Source organism: Lepus europaeus, chromosome 3, assembly GCF_033115175.1.
Source record: "Lepus europaeus isolate LE1 chromosome 3, mLepTim1.pri, whole genome shotgun sequence".
In the NCBI taxonomy this organism is placed as follows: Eukaryota; Metazoa; Chordata; class Mammalia; order Lagomorpha; family Leporidae; genus Lepus; species Lepus europaeus.
In genome coordinates this window covers 105,556,153-105,575,520 of record NC_084829.1, presented here as the reverse complement: position 1 = coordinate 105,575,520, position 19,368 = coordinate 105,556,153, and the positions used below count along the sequence as shown (strand labels likewise).

Here is a 19,368-nt window from a genome sequence, read left to right as displayed (position 1 = left end):
GCCTGGAACCTAATGAAAAATATTTTTAATCCTCTATGTCAACTCTCTCGAAGTTCAGCATTAGCTGCTTATAAAAATCAGGGTAAAGAATGGACTACACATTGCCTGTGAAGATGAGGCAGAGCATGATTCTCAACAAAACATTTGACATACTTTTGTTTGCTTTAAAAATTGTCTTTAATGCAATCAAGCACTTAAAAGCTTTTTTTGTTTAAATTTAATTCTCGGTAGACAATACAAAGAGCCGCCTATGAACCAGACCAAGTTTCCCTCCGGGGATGCTGAAAGGCAAGCCCCTCAAGTAGCACACAAATTAAAATTTTCTGTTTCCTTGTGCTGACAGTTGGATGAAGAGAGCTGCATCTGATGTCAGGTTGCCTAGGTATATTTATCTATTTACAGAGCAGAATATTTCATTGTATGTAAATGTTTGTGTGGTTCTTTTTCACCCACTATTTATTTATTTGAGAAGCAGAGAGAGAGAGAGACAGAGAGCATTCCCATCTAGTGCTTCATTTTCTAAATGCCTGCAAAGCTGGTGCTGGGCCAGGCTGAAGCCAGCAGCTAGGAACTCAATCCAGGTCTCCCATGTGGGCAGCAGGGACCCAATTACGTAAGCCGTCACCACTGCTTGCCAGGTTCTGCATTGACAGGAAGCTGAAGTCAGAATGCAGAGGCAGGTGTTGAACCCAGGTACTCCAATATGGGCCAAGGGCATCTTAAATAACATCTATGCCAAATGCCCACCCTCTATGGAGTTTGTTTTGATTTTTCTTGGGGGAAAGATAATCCTCTGTCAGTTTTTTTTTTTTTTTAATAGGTAGAGTTAGACAGTGAGAGAGAGAGACAGAGAGAAAGGTCTTCCGTTGGTTCACTCCCCAAATGGCCACTACGGCTGGCGCGCTGCGCCGATCCGAAGCCAGGAGCCAGGTGCTTATCCTGGTCTCCCATGCGGGTGCAGGGCCCAAGCACTTGGGCCATCATCCACTGCCTTCTCGGGCCATAGCAGAGAGCTGGACTGGAAGAGGAGCAACCGGGACAGAACTGGCGCCCCAACTGGGACTAGAACCTGGGGTGCCGGCGTGACAGGTGGAGGATTAGCCAAGTTAGCCGCGGCGCCAGCCTCCTCTGTCAGTTTTTAAATGAAACCAGTTTAGGGCAAAGTAGCAAACGTCCTCTCCTTCCTGTCATCTACTTCCAAATAAGCAATTCGAATATTAAATGACACTACTCCTAATATACACCCTTGGAATGATATGCTACTAATCCGCTGTACTCTGAGGCATACCATCCACTTCTAATTCAGGTTTTAATCCAAGGCAAGGCTTTATTCCTAGTTTTCAGTTGTTTATTTTTCCTCAAGGGTCCCTTCGAGGGAGTCGGCCAAACTCTAAGTGAATTACATGCATTTTCTGAAAAGCCAAACAACTTACCTTTTTTTTTTAATATATAAAGCTACTATGTATTTGGTCATTTTTATTAAGGTCTACAAGTATACTGAATGCAAATGCACAGCAATTTTGTTATTGTTTTTTTTTTTTTTTTTTTTTCCCTTCAGAAGAAGCTTCTCATTTAGTGACCCTACAAACTCTGGACTGAAAATGTTCAGGCTACATTTTCTCTATATTATGAGACGCTCACGGATCTCAAATCCAGAGGCTTTTGTGTGCACATCTGTGTGCGTGCACATGCATGCATGGCACAGGGAGTGACTTGGAGGATCGCACCTACACACCCAGGTCCCTCAAAAGAGGCTGGATGCTCCCCTGCCCCCATGATTTCCTAGTTCTCAGGTGATGTGTACAATTTTTCCTCATACTGTCAGCAGCAACAGACTTTATTCCCTTCTGATTTATGACACTTAAGCCTCTCAAATTTGCTTCCACTGAGATTCCTTGGAGATTCAAATCACCATGTACATGGCACCAAATCCCTATTAAAAATGGCTCTGCATCAAAAGCTAACGCAGGCCAGGGGAGCCACACCCAACCCTCACCACCCTGCATCTTCCCTTTGCTTTGTTTTCTAAGGTCCTTAGTGCACAGCTCCCAACAACCAGGGTACACCAGCTCACTGTGCGTCCTCACTGGCCTTGCTTGCTGTGTGAAATGTCATCTCTTTGCCCTCTCCGCATCGCAGGTCTTCCAAGTTTCCTGTGACAGATTTTGCACTTTTCTAAAGGATGCCTTTTTAGTACTAATAAAAGTTTCATACTTGTCTGCTTAATCACGCCAGCTTTACTGTCCCCTTTTTACTTTTTGTTTTTGGCTCAGAGGTATATGAACCATCTGTGCCTCTAAAACAGTTTGCTTAAATAGCCTCCAGGCAGATTTTATGGTTTTTAAGTTTTTTACTTTAACCTTCAGCCTGCTGTTAGCCATTTTCATCACAGTTTTAAAATCAGCCTCTTTTGGAAATGATTGTCACTATGTGTGGTTTTCAGGAGCTCCTGGAACTGGAGAAGGGGCTCTGACTCCAGTTGAACTGCAGGTCCCCGGTCACACTCACCCGAGGCAGGTGCAGCTGTGTGGCTAGCTTGGATCAGGGTCATCTCTTTTGTTTGGTGTCCTGAAGAACCCCACACACACCTCTCATCTAGAATATCCATGTCCACATTGCCCCGTTAAGATCAGGGAGGTAAAATCTGAATTCCTTACCTGCCTATTTGTTTGTCACTACATTTCCACAGAGTTGTCATCCTAGGCACTAAAATTAGATACCAGGCTGAAACAAAGAATACAAAGAAAGGGAGGAGAATCTTTCCTTTCCGCCACACCAAGAAGAGCCCTCTGTTATCGTGCCAGCACACATGCTGTGCTGCTTCCACCAGGATCACAATTGTCTAGGTCGGGGACTTGAGTGTGAATAAGTACGTCTCTGTCCTGGAATTTGTCATTTCCCAAACTCACCTGTCTGCCCTTGCATTAATGAGTACATGGCTATCCTCACATAGTTCTCTCTTTCTCTCTCAGACACACACAAACACACACACACACACACATAACAAACCGATATCTCTTCTCCACACCCAGAGATAGAGAAGGAGGGGTGGATGGTGGTGAGTACTGGCCATTCTGTAGCTCGCTCTATCAAAAAGATTTATCTCATTTGTTTTCAACCATGTTCACCAGGTGATAATTATACCATTCTCTCTCGAATCAAATCATTTCTGCCCAATCTTTTCTCTATTGTCATTATTGCTTTTCTGATACATTTGAAAATTGAAAGCACTTGATTTCTTATAGTTAGCATTACTATTTTTATTATTTACAAAATGCTTCTACCTTTAGAAGCTACAAGCCGTCAATATGCTCTCTGAAATGAATGAGTATTAATGTGCTAACTCTGCAGTCCCTGAAGCTGAGTGAAAAGTCGAGAGAGGCCAGCAGGCAAGCAATGAATCCCCAAGGGTTGTTTGAATGAATGAATGAATGAATGAACAAATTTACAAATGGATAAGCAGAATTATCATTCCAGGGAATATTCTGTTCATTCAACTATTTTCTCAATTTTAAGTAAAGCTCCATTTCTTCACAAGGAATTGAAATCAGCAAAGAAGGAGTAAATCATGGCTAGAATTAGAAATCGCAGGCTACGTTCTCAGCTCTTCCTTCCCTCTTTCCCTACTTACACCTATTCATCCTTCAGATTTCAGTTCTAGCACCACTTTCTCAAGGAAGTTCCCAAATCCTCTGACCAGCCAAATCCCTGTGTCAGAGGCTCTTGTGACACTGTGTCACAGCAATTTCACAGGTGCATGATTATGTCAATAAACCACTGCCCCTCACTAGACTGCAAGCTTCAGACAGGCAGGGACCAGGTTTTTGTTGGCCACTGTAACTCCAATGACTACCACAGTGTCTGGCACATAGAAATGACTCAACAACTATTTATGGGTAAATTTTTTAAAAAGCAGACTAATCAACAACTGCAAAGTTGTAACCTTCCTGACCTCTACTCCTTTGGCCATCTGAAGCTAATGCATTCAGCCTCATACTGGATCATAATTGTCTTGAACACTCCTTTCCCTTCTGTGTAGCCAACACTTTTCAGCCACAGGGAAAGTAGCTCCAGTGTGTGGCTGCAACAGCAGCCTCATTCCATTATACATCAAGTCCAAAGTACTTGTCTTACATCTAATATGATCTTGGTCAACCTCTGCCAGGCCACTTACACTGATGACACTATAAATAGGGCTATCCTGGGGCCATTGCCTGCAGTGCCGGCATCCCAAGTGGGCGCCAGTTCAAGTCCCAGCTGCTCCACTTCCGATCCAGCTCTCTGCTGTGGCCTGGGAAAGCAGTAGAAGATGGCCCAAGTCCTTGGGCCCCTGCGCCCTTGTGGGAGACCTGGAGGAGGCTTCTCCGGCTTTTGTGGCCAGTTGGGAAGTTAACCAGCAGATGGAATACCTCTCTCCCTCTCTCTCTCTGCCTCTCCTTCTCTCTCTGTGTAGCTCTTAATTTTGAATAAATAAATAAATAAATCTTGAAAAAAATAGGGCTATCTGCTACTTGAACTGCATCATTGTTCCTCTTCATAACTAGGGATATATATGTAAGATTTAGCTGAGTTAACCACAATCTCTTTTAGCTCAGCGCACTCTAATGTTCTATGGAGTCCAAAAAGAATAGAAGAGTACCTTAGTCCTGATACTAAAGCCACCATTGTAATAATCAGGTTTTTCTGAACAGTTTGTCTTGGATGGAAGCAGTAATTCATCTAAGCACACTTTAATGAGCGCTACCCACATTTTTACCTTCACTCCACACTAGGATTCCACATGACTAAAGTAGAAAGGAATGACACATTTCATGCATAAAGAATTCATCTTCATACAACAATGTCATGAGATCACCTCTCTCTCTCTCGAGCAGACATCTGCGGGCACCTACCACCAGCCATCCCTCTAAGACCTTCCGTCTTTTAACTTCCCAGATTTTCATTCTGTGGTCCATGGGCTTTGGAGGAAAATGAGCTCAACTCCAACTTTGGAGGGAAGCCATGATTTGCCCAAGCTAATCAGAACATTCCATTGTCTTGATGATAGTCCCTCATTCTGCATAAGCAGGTGATGTAAGCATAGGTAATGAGCATGAATTTCACACTTTTTTGGAATGCTAGAACACAGGAACTCATTCTATTGGGCGTGAGCACACTGGGTTGGGGACAGACCCCCAGCTACCCCACAGGAAAAAAAAAAAGTCATTGTGACAGAACATTTAACCCATGCATCCTGGTTCCTTTCCTCTTAACACATCCCTTCCCTCCCAAAACTAAATTAGCCCAACACACTTTTGTTATTGGGAAATATTTCATAACTACTAATGAATAATTCAGCAAATAAGATATTTTAAGTTTTCTACTGCCAGACACACCCAAATTTGAAAGGAATGCTGCATGCAGCCTTCCTTACTCTCCAAATCCCCATCTGCATACAGGATCTTAAATGTGTTACTTCCTTAACAGAAGTCCAATCAACAATAAAAATCAGATCGTATCACCCACACTACTTCACAGCTACCAACAGTTGCCACCACACTCAGAATAAAATCCAAGCTATCACCTTTCCGGTCTGCATGATCTGGCTCCTGACCACCTGGATCACTCAGTTCCAGACCCTCTGCCCTTCTTGCTACTGTTCAGAAATGCTAAGCCTGTGCTAGCCGTAGCACCTCTGTTTCTCTGTCACTCCTGATCCTCCCTAGGGCCCTCCACTACAAGTTCTTCACACAATGGGCTCTCACTTGCTTCTGTCTCTATGCGTACATAACTTCCTCAAAGGTAACTGCCGCGATCAGCAGATATAAAAAAAGGTACCCCACCACTTGCCATCCAAGAAGCACTCTGCTTTTTCTTCATAGTACTTCTCACTACTTTGGCGCTGTGGCGCGGTGGGTTAATGCCCTGGCCTATAGCGCCAGTATCCCATATGGGCACTGGTTCAAGACCTGTCTGCTCCACTTCCAATCTGGCTCTCTGATATGGCCTGGGAAAGCAATAAGAAGATGGCCCAAGTCCTTAGGTCCCTGCACCCGCATGGGAGACCTGGAGGAAGCTCCTGGCTCCTAGCTTCAGATCAGTGCAGTTTCGGCCACTGCGGCCAATTGGAGAGTGAACCATCAGATGGAAGACCTCTCTCTCTCTCTCTCACTCTCTGCTTCTCCTCTCTCTGTGTATAACTCTGACTTCCCAATAAATAAATAAATCTTAAAAAAAAAAGAAATTATATTACATATATATTTTTAAGCTCATATACTACCTATCTCCCTCATTAGAATGTAACCCCCATTAAGGTAGGGACTGTTTGTCTTGCCCAATAACGTATGCACCAAACCTAAAACATGCCTGGCACATAAAAGGGGTTCAATCTATCTTTTCACTATATTGTTAAATGTATGTATAAAAAGGTCATCTGTTTGCTTTTTAGCTTAGATAAAAACAAAACCCAAAAAAAGAGAGAGAGACTCTTATCTTTTATCTCCTATTGGGTAAAATCCCCTTTTCTTTGACATCACAATTTATACTGACCCAATTTATGAAACATGCAATCCTTTCAGATAATCACAGAAAAGTGTCAGGGTTTCAAACACTCCCTCTTAGGGGCAGGTGTTTGGCACAGTGGTAAAGACACTCCCTGATAGCCAGCGCCACGGCTCACTAGGCTAATCCTCCGCCTTGCGGCGCCGGCACACCGGGTTCTAGTCCCGGTCGGGGCGCCAGATTCTGTCCCGGTTGCCCCTCTTCCAGGCCAGCTCTCTGCTATGGCCAGGGAGTGCAGTGGAGGATGGCCCAAGTGCTTGGGCCCTGCACCCCATGGGAGACCAGGAGAAGCACCTGGCTCCTGCCATCAGATCAGCGCGGTGCGCCGGCCACGGCGGCCATTGGAGGGTGAACCAACGGCAATGGAAGACCTTTCTCTCTGTCTCTCTTACTGTCCACTCTGCCTGTCAAAAAAAAAAAAAAAATACTCCCTGAGATGCCCACATCCCATATCTGAGTGTCTGGTTTAAGTTCCAGCGGCCTGCTAATGGCACCCCCTGGGAGGCAGCAGGTGACAGTTCAAATACGTGAGTGCCTCCCACTAACATGGAAGACTCAGACTGAGTTCTGGGCTTCTGGCTTCAGCCGGACCGAGTCCCGGCTGTTGCAGGCACTTCCAGCAGAGGGAAGATCCCTGTCTCTGTCTGTTTCTCAAATAAAGTGAAAAAATAAACAATTTTTAAAAGATTCCTCTTATAATAGAGTATTGGATGTACAGTCATATCACTGCCCACCGTACTATAAACAATCATTCTTTCAAAACAGATCATAAGATAGCGTTTATTGGATCCATATGGAAATCACCATTTTATTGTGGAATGTTTGGCAAAATGCCTGTGAAGGAGATTAGCAGGCACAACACCTTAAAATTCCTATGATCCATAGAGCTCCCAAAATACACTCACTAGGGCAGAATCCAGTTCTAACTGCCAATGAGCTAATCAAGAACATTAAGAAAAGTTAAAGTCTGTGTAGCAAAAATCTTTGATTTTTTTTTTTGTCACAAATTCCATTATTTCTATGGAAAAACAATCATTTCAAAGTCAAGGCAGCAGTTTTTCCATGGTCAAAAGTGGTTAAATACTTTTAAATACATTTCAACATATTTACGGAGGAATTCTCCCACATGCCTCCAAAGCTTGCTCATAAATCAGTATAATATTTCCAAAGCACATTTGGAAGTAAAACATTCATATCTACTAAGTACACTTTCCTCTATTCGAATATGAATTAGGCAGAAAATATTTTATCTTAATTTATAATAGGACTGGTTAACCCTTAACTAATAGCAAACTGACGAGAAATATTTTACCATGGAGGATTAATCAGGGCTCTCCAACTTTATCAATTTGACATTCTGAGGACTTAATCAGGAGTGGATTTTATTCTCTTATTTGCTTTTCATCATGATGATGACTTACAAAGATATTACATGTTAGAATAAATATAATTCTTGAGCTTAATCTTGTCACTTTAAAGAAAAGCTATTTTAAACGATATTCCATAGCTTAAAAATAGTCCTCACAGAAGCAACACGACTGAAGATTATGTCACCTCTGGGCCACATTCAGCCCCTGAACACTGAACAAATATCAACAATGAAGCCTGAATCTGACCGTCCGGCTGTTCGCAAGGAGACTGCACAGATTCTGGGAGGGTGTGATTCCTGGACACTGGCTTCCGTCCCTGGCCATTGATTATCTCCATCTTTGCTAAAGACTACAGGACTTTCATTTAACTAGAGTGCTCTGTAAATTGCAGCACAGTTCAAGCATCTTTTATGGACTCATTAAACCATTGATCTGTCTTCTAGGGCTTGCAATAGTGTCCAGCTCTGGCGCAGAGCCCGTGTTCACAGAGAATGCAGTAGACTGATGTTTGCAGCTTCCACAGGCAGTCCGTCAGCAGACATTAGATTCCACTGTATGCACAGCCACCCTAAGAGTGGATTGTAACACGGAGAATTTCCCATTCTCAGGCTGAACTGCTGAAGCAGAAACTAAGTAGCCATCTGCAGCAAGATTGTGTTTATTCCATCCTAATCTGTGATCATAGGAATGAACAAAGAGCAAAGAGCTCAAGGAACAAAGAAGAACACATGGCTTGCTCTGCTCACACGTTTGCTTCTGTATACAAAAATTACCTAGATGTCCTGAAGTGGAAGAAAAATAAAAATGACCACAGGCATGCCTATAGCTGAGATTTCCTGCATATGGCCCTCAAGTATACCAGGTTTTAGATCAGACATTGCAAACATGTATGAGGGAAATTCTGGACCCAATTTATTACCTAAGAATATCTCAAGACAAGCCACTTTTCCTCTGATGCACGCAGTTCTTTAGATACTTAACGATTTTAACAAAACACGTGAATCAATAGAGCATAACCACAACTCCAGGAAAATACACAATTTTCCTCTCCTGGATTCTCTGGACAGCTCACTAAGAACTCTTAGAACCCTCTTCCTCCTCTGGTCTTTATTAATAAAGACTCGTGACACCTTCCTTTTAAAGTCAGCCGCAAAGAGTGACTCTGCTGAATGCAGCTTACAGGGGGAGACACACATCAAAAGACCCATGAGATAATCCTTTAAATGCTCAGTGTTCAGATAAACCTGAACACTGTTAGCAGCAAGGTGAGAAACTTGGCAATGCTACTGACTGGATCAATAAGAAGAACGTACATTCCAAATAAATAGATCCCTTCCCATTCATTTGTTTCATGGAACTGCCCACTGCCCAAACAGACAGTCGGACTATGAACTCCAAACACACACATTCATCACTCTGGAGCAGCAGTCACCAGAACACCGTGCGGCTGATGCAATCTGACACTGTGGTTAATGTTAAAAGGGAGCGTGCCTTTTAGATGGATTGGATAATTACCAGCAGTTCAGATGAGAAAAACTTGATTTAAGTGAACAGCATTAGCTATCACCAGCAAGATGGCCAGAGATTTACTGTGTCTGAAAATTAACATTGTAGCATTTATGTCAATAGCCCTGTGTATTGATTTCTAGGTGTATGGATTCAGATCCATGAAAAATTCCCCCTCTTCCTCCCCATGGAAAAGAAATACTGAACACACATTGAGGCTTGAAGCTATTTAGAGTTTTGATCCTCCTTTCACATTTAATCTAAAATAATATTATTCAGATTTCACCCCACAATCTCCCAAAATGTGGCCCATTAAGAACTAGAAGTGGGGAGGGCATTTGGCCTGGCAATTAAGACACCTGCAGCCATACTGGAGTGCCTGTGTTCAATGCCTGGCTCTGTTCCTGACTCCAGCTTCCTGTTGGTGCAGACCCTGGAAGGCAGCAATGACGGCTCAAATAACTCAGTTCCTGCCATGTGTGTGGGAGACCTGGATTGAGTTCCCAGCTCCTTGCTTCTGCCCCCAGCCTGAGGTCATTGAAGGCATTTGGGACGTGAACCAGCAAAGGGGAGCTCCTCTGTCTCTCTCTCTCTCTCTCTCTCTCTCTCTCTCTCTCTTTTTCTGCCTCTCAAATATGTAAATAAAAATGCTTTTAAAAATTAGTGGTGGTTGTTATGCCTTTCTTTCTGTACAAACCCACTTGCCCTATTCTATTTATCTATCAGGTATTTCTTCGACTGGTGGTTTTCATCCTTTGGTAAACATGAAGATCCCACTCCTCTTCCTGTACCTCTGATGGCTTCCTAGGGTGCCATGTCCCACTCCACCTGGAGAACCTCTGCTATGGAACCCTCTCTAGCTTTCCTCAGGGGCCCGCGTGTCACCTGAAACTAACCCACACTCTGTATCACGAGCCATAGCCTTCCTGCTCTAGCCCCAGCCCGAATGGATTTCCCAAGGAAATGTTTTCCACCTTCTCTGCTATTGCCTTTCATGGGCTCTCATCTGCAGCAGCTCATCGATATTCCATCCCATGTTTCAAAATACGAGAGAACAAGAGAACAGCTGGGTTTCTTGTTCTTTCCCCAGAGCTTCCTGAGGACACCTCTGTTTGCTGTAACCAAAAGGGAATTTAGTCATCAGCTTGGGAGGAGGTCACTCTCCTTGCAAGGCCATGGACAGGCCTGAAGCATGGTTCCAACAGACACCTCAGAACCAAGAAAATCATCCTGCAGGCCAAGGTGCAGGTAGACAGACCCAACAGGCTCACTGGCGCCCGATTCGAAACAAAGCCGAATGCACAGGAAGAACCCTGGGGCTCCCTGGGAGCGTTTACTTGTAGACCAAAGGCAGTGGCAAGAAACTGGCCACAGCGAGTCTGTGGCCTGAGCCTCAGGGGGTCAGGGGACATTAACTGCGAGTCATTTCTTACTGTCTTTCTTTAAATCCTCATGAATGGTAGTCATTTGACAAACCAAATCTTGCAGGTGTTTAAAAGACAAAAACATAGGTCAATCACTAGATGAACACATTAACTGTCACATAATTTTTATCCACTACCAGCTACTATAATTAAAGCCAAAACTGAGAAATCTATCCGTAGACATATTCAAGTTTAATGAAAAGACTATGTAGTTTCTGTCTAAATAAAACTTAACTCCAAATAACTTGATACGTGCTACTTAGCACCGACTGCCTCCAAAAGAGATCTCTTCTACGAAAGGACCACTATGTATCCAGGGCTATAGTTTGGAAGTAAAAGAAATGCTTATTATGCAACAGTCTGCTTGTTGAAAATACATGAGAAATTGCTGAAAATCATAATGGCATCATTTGGAAATTTTTTTCTGTCTATATCTTTTATTTTTAACACATACATATCCTTATTTCTTATCCACACAGGTCTACTGAAGAGCAGCGACATTACGACACTGAACAAGAATTTCTATTCTTGTTCCAAATTATGGGAAAACTAAAAACAAGGAAGCACAACTTTGGTGATCTTAGGAATTTTTATTTTTTACTAAACTATTAATGCTACCAATCCAAAAAGAACTCTTGAGACCTGATAAAAACAAATGACCATCCTTTATACTGCCTGTGTTGGCAGTTTGTCTGGAGTTTTGATTTCCTGCTTGGTGTGGGGCTATTAGTTTAGATAGTAGGATATTTCCCACGCAAAAAGAAAAAAAGATCAAACATAGGTCTTTTGAAAATGACTACTATTTGCGGTCTTGTTTGTTACTCTGTTTTTTAGGGGGATAATGATTTCAAGGCATTATTCCCTTAGGAAAGAATATTTTTAAGTGTCTTTCATCTTGCAAAGTAAAACTGGTATTAGCAAGTTGGACTAAATGTTTCTGCATCTCTTGTAAACCACTGAAGAGTCTGTAACTCTACAAGTGCTAGGTGAATCACCAAGCCTGAAATGTGTTCAAGTCCCTCCCTACTGTGGCCTCAAAAGGGGTCTGGGGAAAGAGCTCACTATTAGAACCCTGAGAAGTCTCCAGTGTCTCAAACAATGAGTTTGACATCTCATCGTTCATCCAGTGCCCATAGACTATGTAAGTGTTTTTCTTACCCACTGTTTCAAAAACATTTGAGCCAGCAACTGGGCCTTTTGGGGATAAGGATCCTATGAAATATATTATGAATTAACACTACACGCTTCTCAGAGCCAACATCCTGAAATGTGTAAACTAGTAGTTAGATGCCTTAAGTGAATACAGCTGCGATTCGCGGCCTCTCCCAGCAGTGTTTAGTGGAAGCATTTTGAAGAAAGGCTACATCCTGGTAGCCATCCAAACAACTCTTCAAATAAAATTCTAAATTCGGTTTTCAAATACAACCTACATGCCATCCTCCATTAACTTGCCTTCAGTCTATCCCACCTTGCTTCGTGGTGCCAAGTTTTGTGAGAGATAAAGGTAGCACTTTTCAACCTAGCTCATTAAACAGACACAGAGGCCCAAAGAATAAGGAAGGTCAGAGAAGCAAATGAAATTTAAGGAGTCCATTTTCAGTGGGCCTTCATATTGAGACTTGGGCTATTTTTGTCCTGTTTTTAGCAGCAAATCAATTCCTGCATTTGTGGGGAGGAAAGCACACGGACCACAGCACAGCTGTTCCATTTACATTCACAAATGCAGGTGTTGCTCAGACACAAAACAGAGGTCAGCTGAAGACTGCTCCTAATTAGCTACCTTTTCTACTAGGACTTTTCTTTGTAAAGTTATGCATGCAATTCAAGTTCAACTTAGAGACCATTTTTAGATCCCAGCATGCTATCCAGCAAGAAACAGGCTGTCATTATAAGGCACAATTTACAGCATAGTTAATTTTACATGTTTTTGTTTTAAATCTACATTATACCTAAGACAAAATTCTAGTCTGTACTCACATGATTCACTCTGTTTCCTATTCACTTCTCAATATTTAAAACTGCAGAAGTTAGGCAGAAAAATCTGCAATGGGAGGGGAAAAATTTTGCCCTTTTTCTAAGAGTAAGTCTACAATTTTTATAATGAGGACTAAGGACTGTGTTAAAAGACACAAGAAGCAGCTATGGACTGTTGTCTTCAGTAGGAAACATCCTGAGGCTTGTTAACGGCAGTTCTGAGGAATGGCAGGATGGAGACGGGTATCTAATACAACCCATTAGGAAACCCAAATCCTACATGCAATGACCACAAAGTCCTATCAGTTAACAGAAATGCAGCAGCTGTACATGTTTATTGTAATACAATATAATAGTGTCACCGAGATAATATTCATAAAATTAAAAAAAAAAAAGAATCCAGCAGGTAATGAATTTCTCTATTAAAAAAAAAAGAAGGTATAGCATGGCACAGCTTTAGAATACACAAATAAGGCGAAGACTGCAAAGAAGACAGGGATTGTGTGTGCACTAATGAGCTCCTAGGATCAGCCACAAAGTCACTGCTAAACAGCACACCACTACAACTCCCAGGTGTCGCAAAATGTCCAAAGATCTACCCCAATTGCTCCTGAGGGGGAGTGGAATTTACCATTCCTCCTCCTACTGCTGAATTTACCTAATGTAAGTATTCCAAAAACTAATTCTTAGCTTGGCTCCCAGTTAACTATTTTTCTAAAATACATGCTTCTGGAAGTTTAGAATCCATTTGACCTGAAATTTTATAATGATGCAAATACGTATTTTGGACTATTTTTCCAAAGGGAATCGGGTGCCATTCTCCATAGGCACACTATAAAGTAAACTCTCTCTCCAAATGGAGCATGGGTCACCAGGTTTGTGACAAATCCATCTTGCTTGATTTTATTCACTACAAGCAAAGCCCATCAAGATTCAGACCCATAACCCTTCAGAATTATAGAAAGACAAAAAGCCCTGTTCTATAGCCATATTCTGGGATGGAATGCAAAGTATTTTGTTGTGGTAAGTAGGGCTTTGAAGAAGAAAGAGCTAGGCCCACTCCTGGGATTGTTACCCCAGTGCTCAACATTCAAAACAGGAGCCCCGGGGTCTTGGAGATCATTTTAATCCCTCTATATTAAAACAAAATGTGTCTCCCATGTGTCGTTCTTCCCACCCTCCTCCCCAGCCACTCTGGCCCCTCCCCAGGGCAAGTGAACTCGCCTGCTGAATGTCCCAAAAGAATTCCAAACAATTGCCTTACTTGCCTCTCTGTTCCAGTGAAGATTATGAGCCTAATTCTTAGAGACTGTTACTAAAACTCCACCTCGCTGAATCCTGCAGTCCACTTCTTTCAACATCATGTTTCTTGGCAGAATGAATGTGACCCAAATTTGCTGCAACAGTGCTTCTTGCAATGCAGTGAGCCCATGATCAGCATTTCAGGATTGCAAATACATTTTTTAAAAAAAATAACTATTTCCACAAAAGGACATATTTTTTGATATTGTCTTATGGAAATGTTTAGCAAAACATGGACGATTTTTATGAAATAAGGAAACTTAAGAGAACTAGCAATTGACTTCAATCCTTGGTGGCCAAAGGCAATAGCTGATTAAAAATCAGTTATGTGTGTATGTGTATGTGAAATTACAAAATCATCATGCATCCCATTCCCATCAATTGGTGGCTACTGTTGTTCTAATCAGACAACTGCAGACTCAAAGGTAACTTCACAATACACAGAAACAAACTATAACTATGGCTATTCCTGTGTTTACCCACCATGCTTCTCACAAATGCGTGCTGTGTGAGTGATGTTGGTTCATGTGTTCATCATTTCACCTTGTCTCAATTATCAGTCAACTTTCCCGTAAGGTGTCCAGAGAGACTTGACATTTTTCTTGTCTAGAATGTGTGGGTCAGATTTTGGAAAGAGCAAGAGCAATCACCCCACAGGGAACAAGAATCAGAGTGAGTGGACTAAGAGCTTCCTGGCCATGCTTCCGTGGCTAGATTCTCGGCTCTTACAAGAAATCTCTACCACGTCTATTCCATGAACTCTAGACTGCGCGCTCTCCTGCTGAGAAGACACTGACGACTAGGAGACCAGCTGTGACCCTGGTGTCCTCCTCAGATTCATTCACCCTCTCAGAGCTCAAACGCCAAGCCAAGAGAAACTGACGAACAGGTTACACATGAAAAGGGGATTCTTTATTCCAAAAGGTTAGGCATGACAGGGAAGAGAATGGACAAAACAGAGAGGAAAAACACACGGAAGTACAAGGTGCGCAGTGTTGGTGGCTAGAAGCTAGGAGCACATGCGCACACGTCGGGGCAGGCGGCGGCCGCCTCTCCCAGGTGCTCTTACCTTGTTTCTCTTGAAGTAGGCTCGTCGGCACGCTGCAAAGCACTTCTCGCTGCAGAAGCTTTTCACCTCGCTTCCCATACTCAGGGAATAGCGCTTGATCCCCACTTTCTGGCACCAGGCACACATTATTTGTACATTTGACACATCATCTTCTATAATAAAAGTATAAGAAAAATGTTCATATCAGAAGCAAACATCCCTTCAAACTTAGACACACCCTGAGCCTGACGGTGTCTGCTATTTGTTTCCAGATCTCACCATTTTCTGACCCAGTAGAACAGCCAGTTTTGGGGGGCAGTGGGACAGGGTTCATGGTTTTTTGTTTGTTTGTTTGTTTGTTTCTCTCTGGCTTTTTTTTGATGGGGGGGAAGGACTTCCCAAATTTCCGAAACACGTTGACTTAAAAACCAGAGGATGACTACAGAGCCATGAAGGTTCTTGGGGCTTCTTAGCCTAGTAAAAGTGCTTAATCTGCCCAGTGAAACCAGCCCTATTAGTAATGACGCTTGCAAAATAAATGGCCTGTTTCCTCAAACGTTCTGCTGAAAACCTACAAGCTGTGCACTAGGTGGGATGATATGTAGGGTGTTAACCTATAGATGTGATGCCCTCATGTGCAGCTTGACAGTCAGGGGCCTGGCTGCACCTTCGCGTGTTCCCTATCCCTGTTAAAAGGCAGTGGCTGTTGTTCACTCTTGCAATGTGATGTTACCCAAATGACATGTGTAGTCGAAAAGGGCAAGATGTGAGGGGCCAGGTCCTGGCAGTGGAAAGGGTGCCTGGCTCACAGAGCAGTCTCCGGCAAGACAGCCTTCCAGTGCTGCCGTCCTCAGGGAGATGCAGGCCCAGTGTACACTTTCCTCCTTGTGATGTGGTTCCTGGCCTCTGGATGGAGGGAGGTAACAGGTGTCAGATCATCCTCAGCCTGATGGTGGTCCTCCCAGCTCCTGGAGGAACTGTCACACCCATGTTAAGGGAACACTCAGAGTGATTTTAGATAGAATGCAATTATTTCCAATATTTAAAATGCTGCATTGCTTTTCCTTTGTAGGATAAGGAAAACAAATGCTAACACAATGAGCCTGTGATGTCACAAATATTACTGCTTAAAACAGGGCTTTCAAAGCAAGGCACTTAATAGAATGTATTGAGTAAAGAATGGTGCAGGTGGTAAGAAATTATACCAAAATTTGTGATGTTGATATTCAAATAAATGAACTCTGGGAAACACTGGGCTCTTTGGAGGAAAATAAAAGGAGACCTCAAGTAAAAGTCCAAGAAATATTTCCTTGCTGCCTTCTAGGACCTTTGGCTGTATCTTGAGTTTTCTCTGTCCTTCATTTGACAATGTGTGTGTGTATGTGTGAGGGAGAGACAGAGAGAGAGAGCACCACTATTGCACTATTGGCCACATCTCTTCTTTTATGGAAATTTTTTGGTACTAACTCAGACTTATGCACCAGACATGAATTGTAATCACAAAATCCCCAACAAGCTCTGAAACAGTGTTGTCTGATTTCTGAATAAAATCCTCCAAAGACTAATTGCTAAGCAAGGCCTGGTCCATGAGTTGTTGACATATTCATGGTTCACAGAATCTGTCATGCAATCATTCCATTTCCAGGGAAAAGATTTGGTTTGAGGCAGTACGGTCATCAGCCTGCAAAATTAGAAGCAAACTAATTTGTAGTGCAGTGATACGGCTTTGTTCCCCTGAGTATCATCACTCAGCAACGTGCAGCATTTTATTTACCTTAATGGAATAAATATTGTCATTTTAATGACCTTTTCTATCTCACAAATTACACATTGTGATCTATTGTTAATTATCCAATGAAAGAGCCTAAAAATGATCTTTGATGTTAGTCAAACATTTTTGATAGCAAAACTCTTTAAATGGAGTCAAAATAAGAATTCAAGTGTCAATTACTGCATTTAATCATTTGTCATATTCAAAGAAAGTTTTTATTTATATTTTATATGGCTTTGAATACGGCTTCTGTCAAGACATTTTACATGGTTTGAAAAAATCAACAGAACTATACAATTTACCTTGGAATATGGAAGGGTTTCCTTCAGTTATATTAGAAATAACATCTTTTAAAAATAACAACCATCACTACTAAACTAACTAGCATTAATAGTTTCTATTTTTCCTAATCAGTAAGATGCTTTGAAATCATAAATTCCTGAAAAAGAAGACAATACAGCAAAACGCTCACGAATGATCCTTGGCTATAAGCTTGAAATCTGTAAGGAAAAACATTTTTATGGGGAAATTATTTGGTCTCACATTTTAATGAGGAGATCCACTTCCCAAAAAGTCATTTGAGAACATGTATTATGTTCCCTTGTTATTTATTCCTTCAAATGGCCTGATTTGGGAAACAAAATATAAGATTTCTTAAGTCCTGGCTCTTTTTAATGAATTTAAACTGAGCTGAGAATGGGTGGCAGCAAAGCTATTGGAAGGCAGGCACCTGGCCTAGCCACCAGGGCCTGGCGTGGAGCAATGTAGCATAGGGAAGAAGGCAGCTCCCGGGTCCTTCTCACACCTCGTTCCATCCTCACCAGACCGGACCACTGATTGCTTAAAGGGAGAATGAATGCTTTCTTATACAATAGACCTACCAAATAAACAAAACAGTAAATTTCAAAACAAATTATTTTTGTAAGCCATTCTTACTACAAAGTAACAGGATGAGACGATGAGACAGAATAAATGTGCACTTTTGACCTGGAAGTTTGAAAACTTGAAAATGGTACCAGCATCTGTCTTGTTCAGATAAATGAATATTCCCATCCATTTTTTCACAAATTTTGTTTCACAAAGGCAATCACTTTGGAAAATTTCCATCAGATTTCTCCTTTCTGTCATCAAACAGTTATCAACAGCTAATGATCCAAAGAAGAGTCTGATGGATGGGTTATTCCAAAAGCTCAAGAAAACATTTTAAGATATCTCAGGTATTCAAGGCTAAAAACGTCATCTCTATCAATATTATATTTAAGAAACTAAAAGTGGACTGCAATTGTATACATTAATTTGTCAGCCAAATTTGGCCCAAAATGCTGCTACCAGACGTGAGACAGTACTCCCATCCTAAACAGCATGGCTGTACTCCTGGAAAAGTGAACTCCCCCTAAATTCTTAGATCCAAAGGGATGGGTTTATTTCACCCAGCTCTCTTTTCATTTGAACCCTGGTAATTTCATGCATGCTTACAACAGCAAAGTAGAAGTCCCCAGTCCTTTAGCTTTGCCAGCTTGATCTGCTTTAAAAATTTGTATTAAAGAAAAATATTGCTTCAAACTAGGGAAAGCCTGATTTCCTATCTTAATATTTAGGCTAAAGGTCTGTGCCATTACAAACTTGATATTTTCTCAAAGATTCACAAAATAGATTTTTGTATTACTTTATCTTATGGTCATTAACCTGTGTATTTCTCATAATGAACAATGCAACAACAAACACATGATGTTTACAGCATTAAATCACATCCCAAAGCATATAGTTTGCATAACATGATAAAATTTTCATATTATAATATCATATAAATATGCATCAGTCAAAATATGCATGTTTCAATTAATCATGAAAAATTTACACCACCTCTTTAGGATATAATTAGGCAGAATGTTTAGGGTATTTTCTTTCCAATCTAATGTTCAAAGAGCTACAGAACATTTTTTTCTACTTTACATCCCAGAAGGAAAAGTTCAGATTAATTACTTTAAGATGAAATCAAAAATTGTATTTATTTACTATAGCACAGAGAACTGTGAGATCAACCATTTCTGGAACACCATGCTGAAGCTGCTGGATAAATTGTCTTATCTGGTGACTTTTGAAAATAAAGATGACCACTGGTCAGTGATCTTCTTGGAACATTTGAACTGGCGCTGTAAACATATACACTGGCTTAACTGACCAGATCCCAAGGAAAATTCGGAGGGCTTTACCCAACTCCAAGCAACTGAACAGTAGTTCAGATTTTTAACTTTTCATGGGTGTTTATAAGACCTTGGAAGAATTCTGAAAGGACTTGCTGATAATATTTATCTCCTCCAACAGCTCCCAGGATGCACCCACCCAGACAATCACTTCAGAATCTGAATTCTATTTATGACAGGTTGCAAAGCATTCTGAGGAGATGCCTTTGTGTTCCCCAAGCATTGAAAC

The 19,368-nt window shown here is 41.7% G+C and overlaps 1 protein-coding gene across 2 annotated transcripts in view; it reads right to left on the bottom strand.

Annotated features, from left to right (window-relative positions):
- The window catches only part of SOBP (sine oculis binding protein homolog), a 165,702-nt gene that overhangs the window by 111,788 nt on the left and 34,546 nt on the right, over positions 1 to 19,368 (bottom strand). For both annotated transcript variants that reach the window (XM_062186576.1, XM_062186575.1), the window contains exon 4: positions 15,186 to 15,337. In XM_062186576.1, the coding sequence (XP_062042560.1) occupies positions 15,186 to 15,337 (152 nt within the window). The remainder of the gene's footprint in view (positions 1 to 15,185; positions 15,338 to 19,368) is intronic.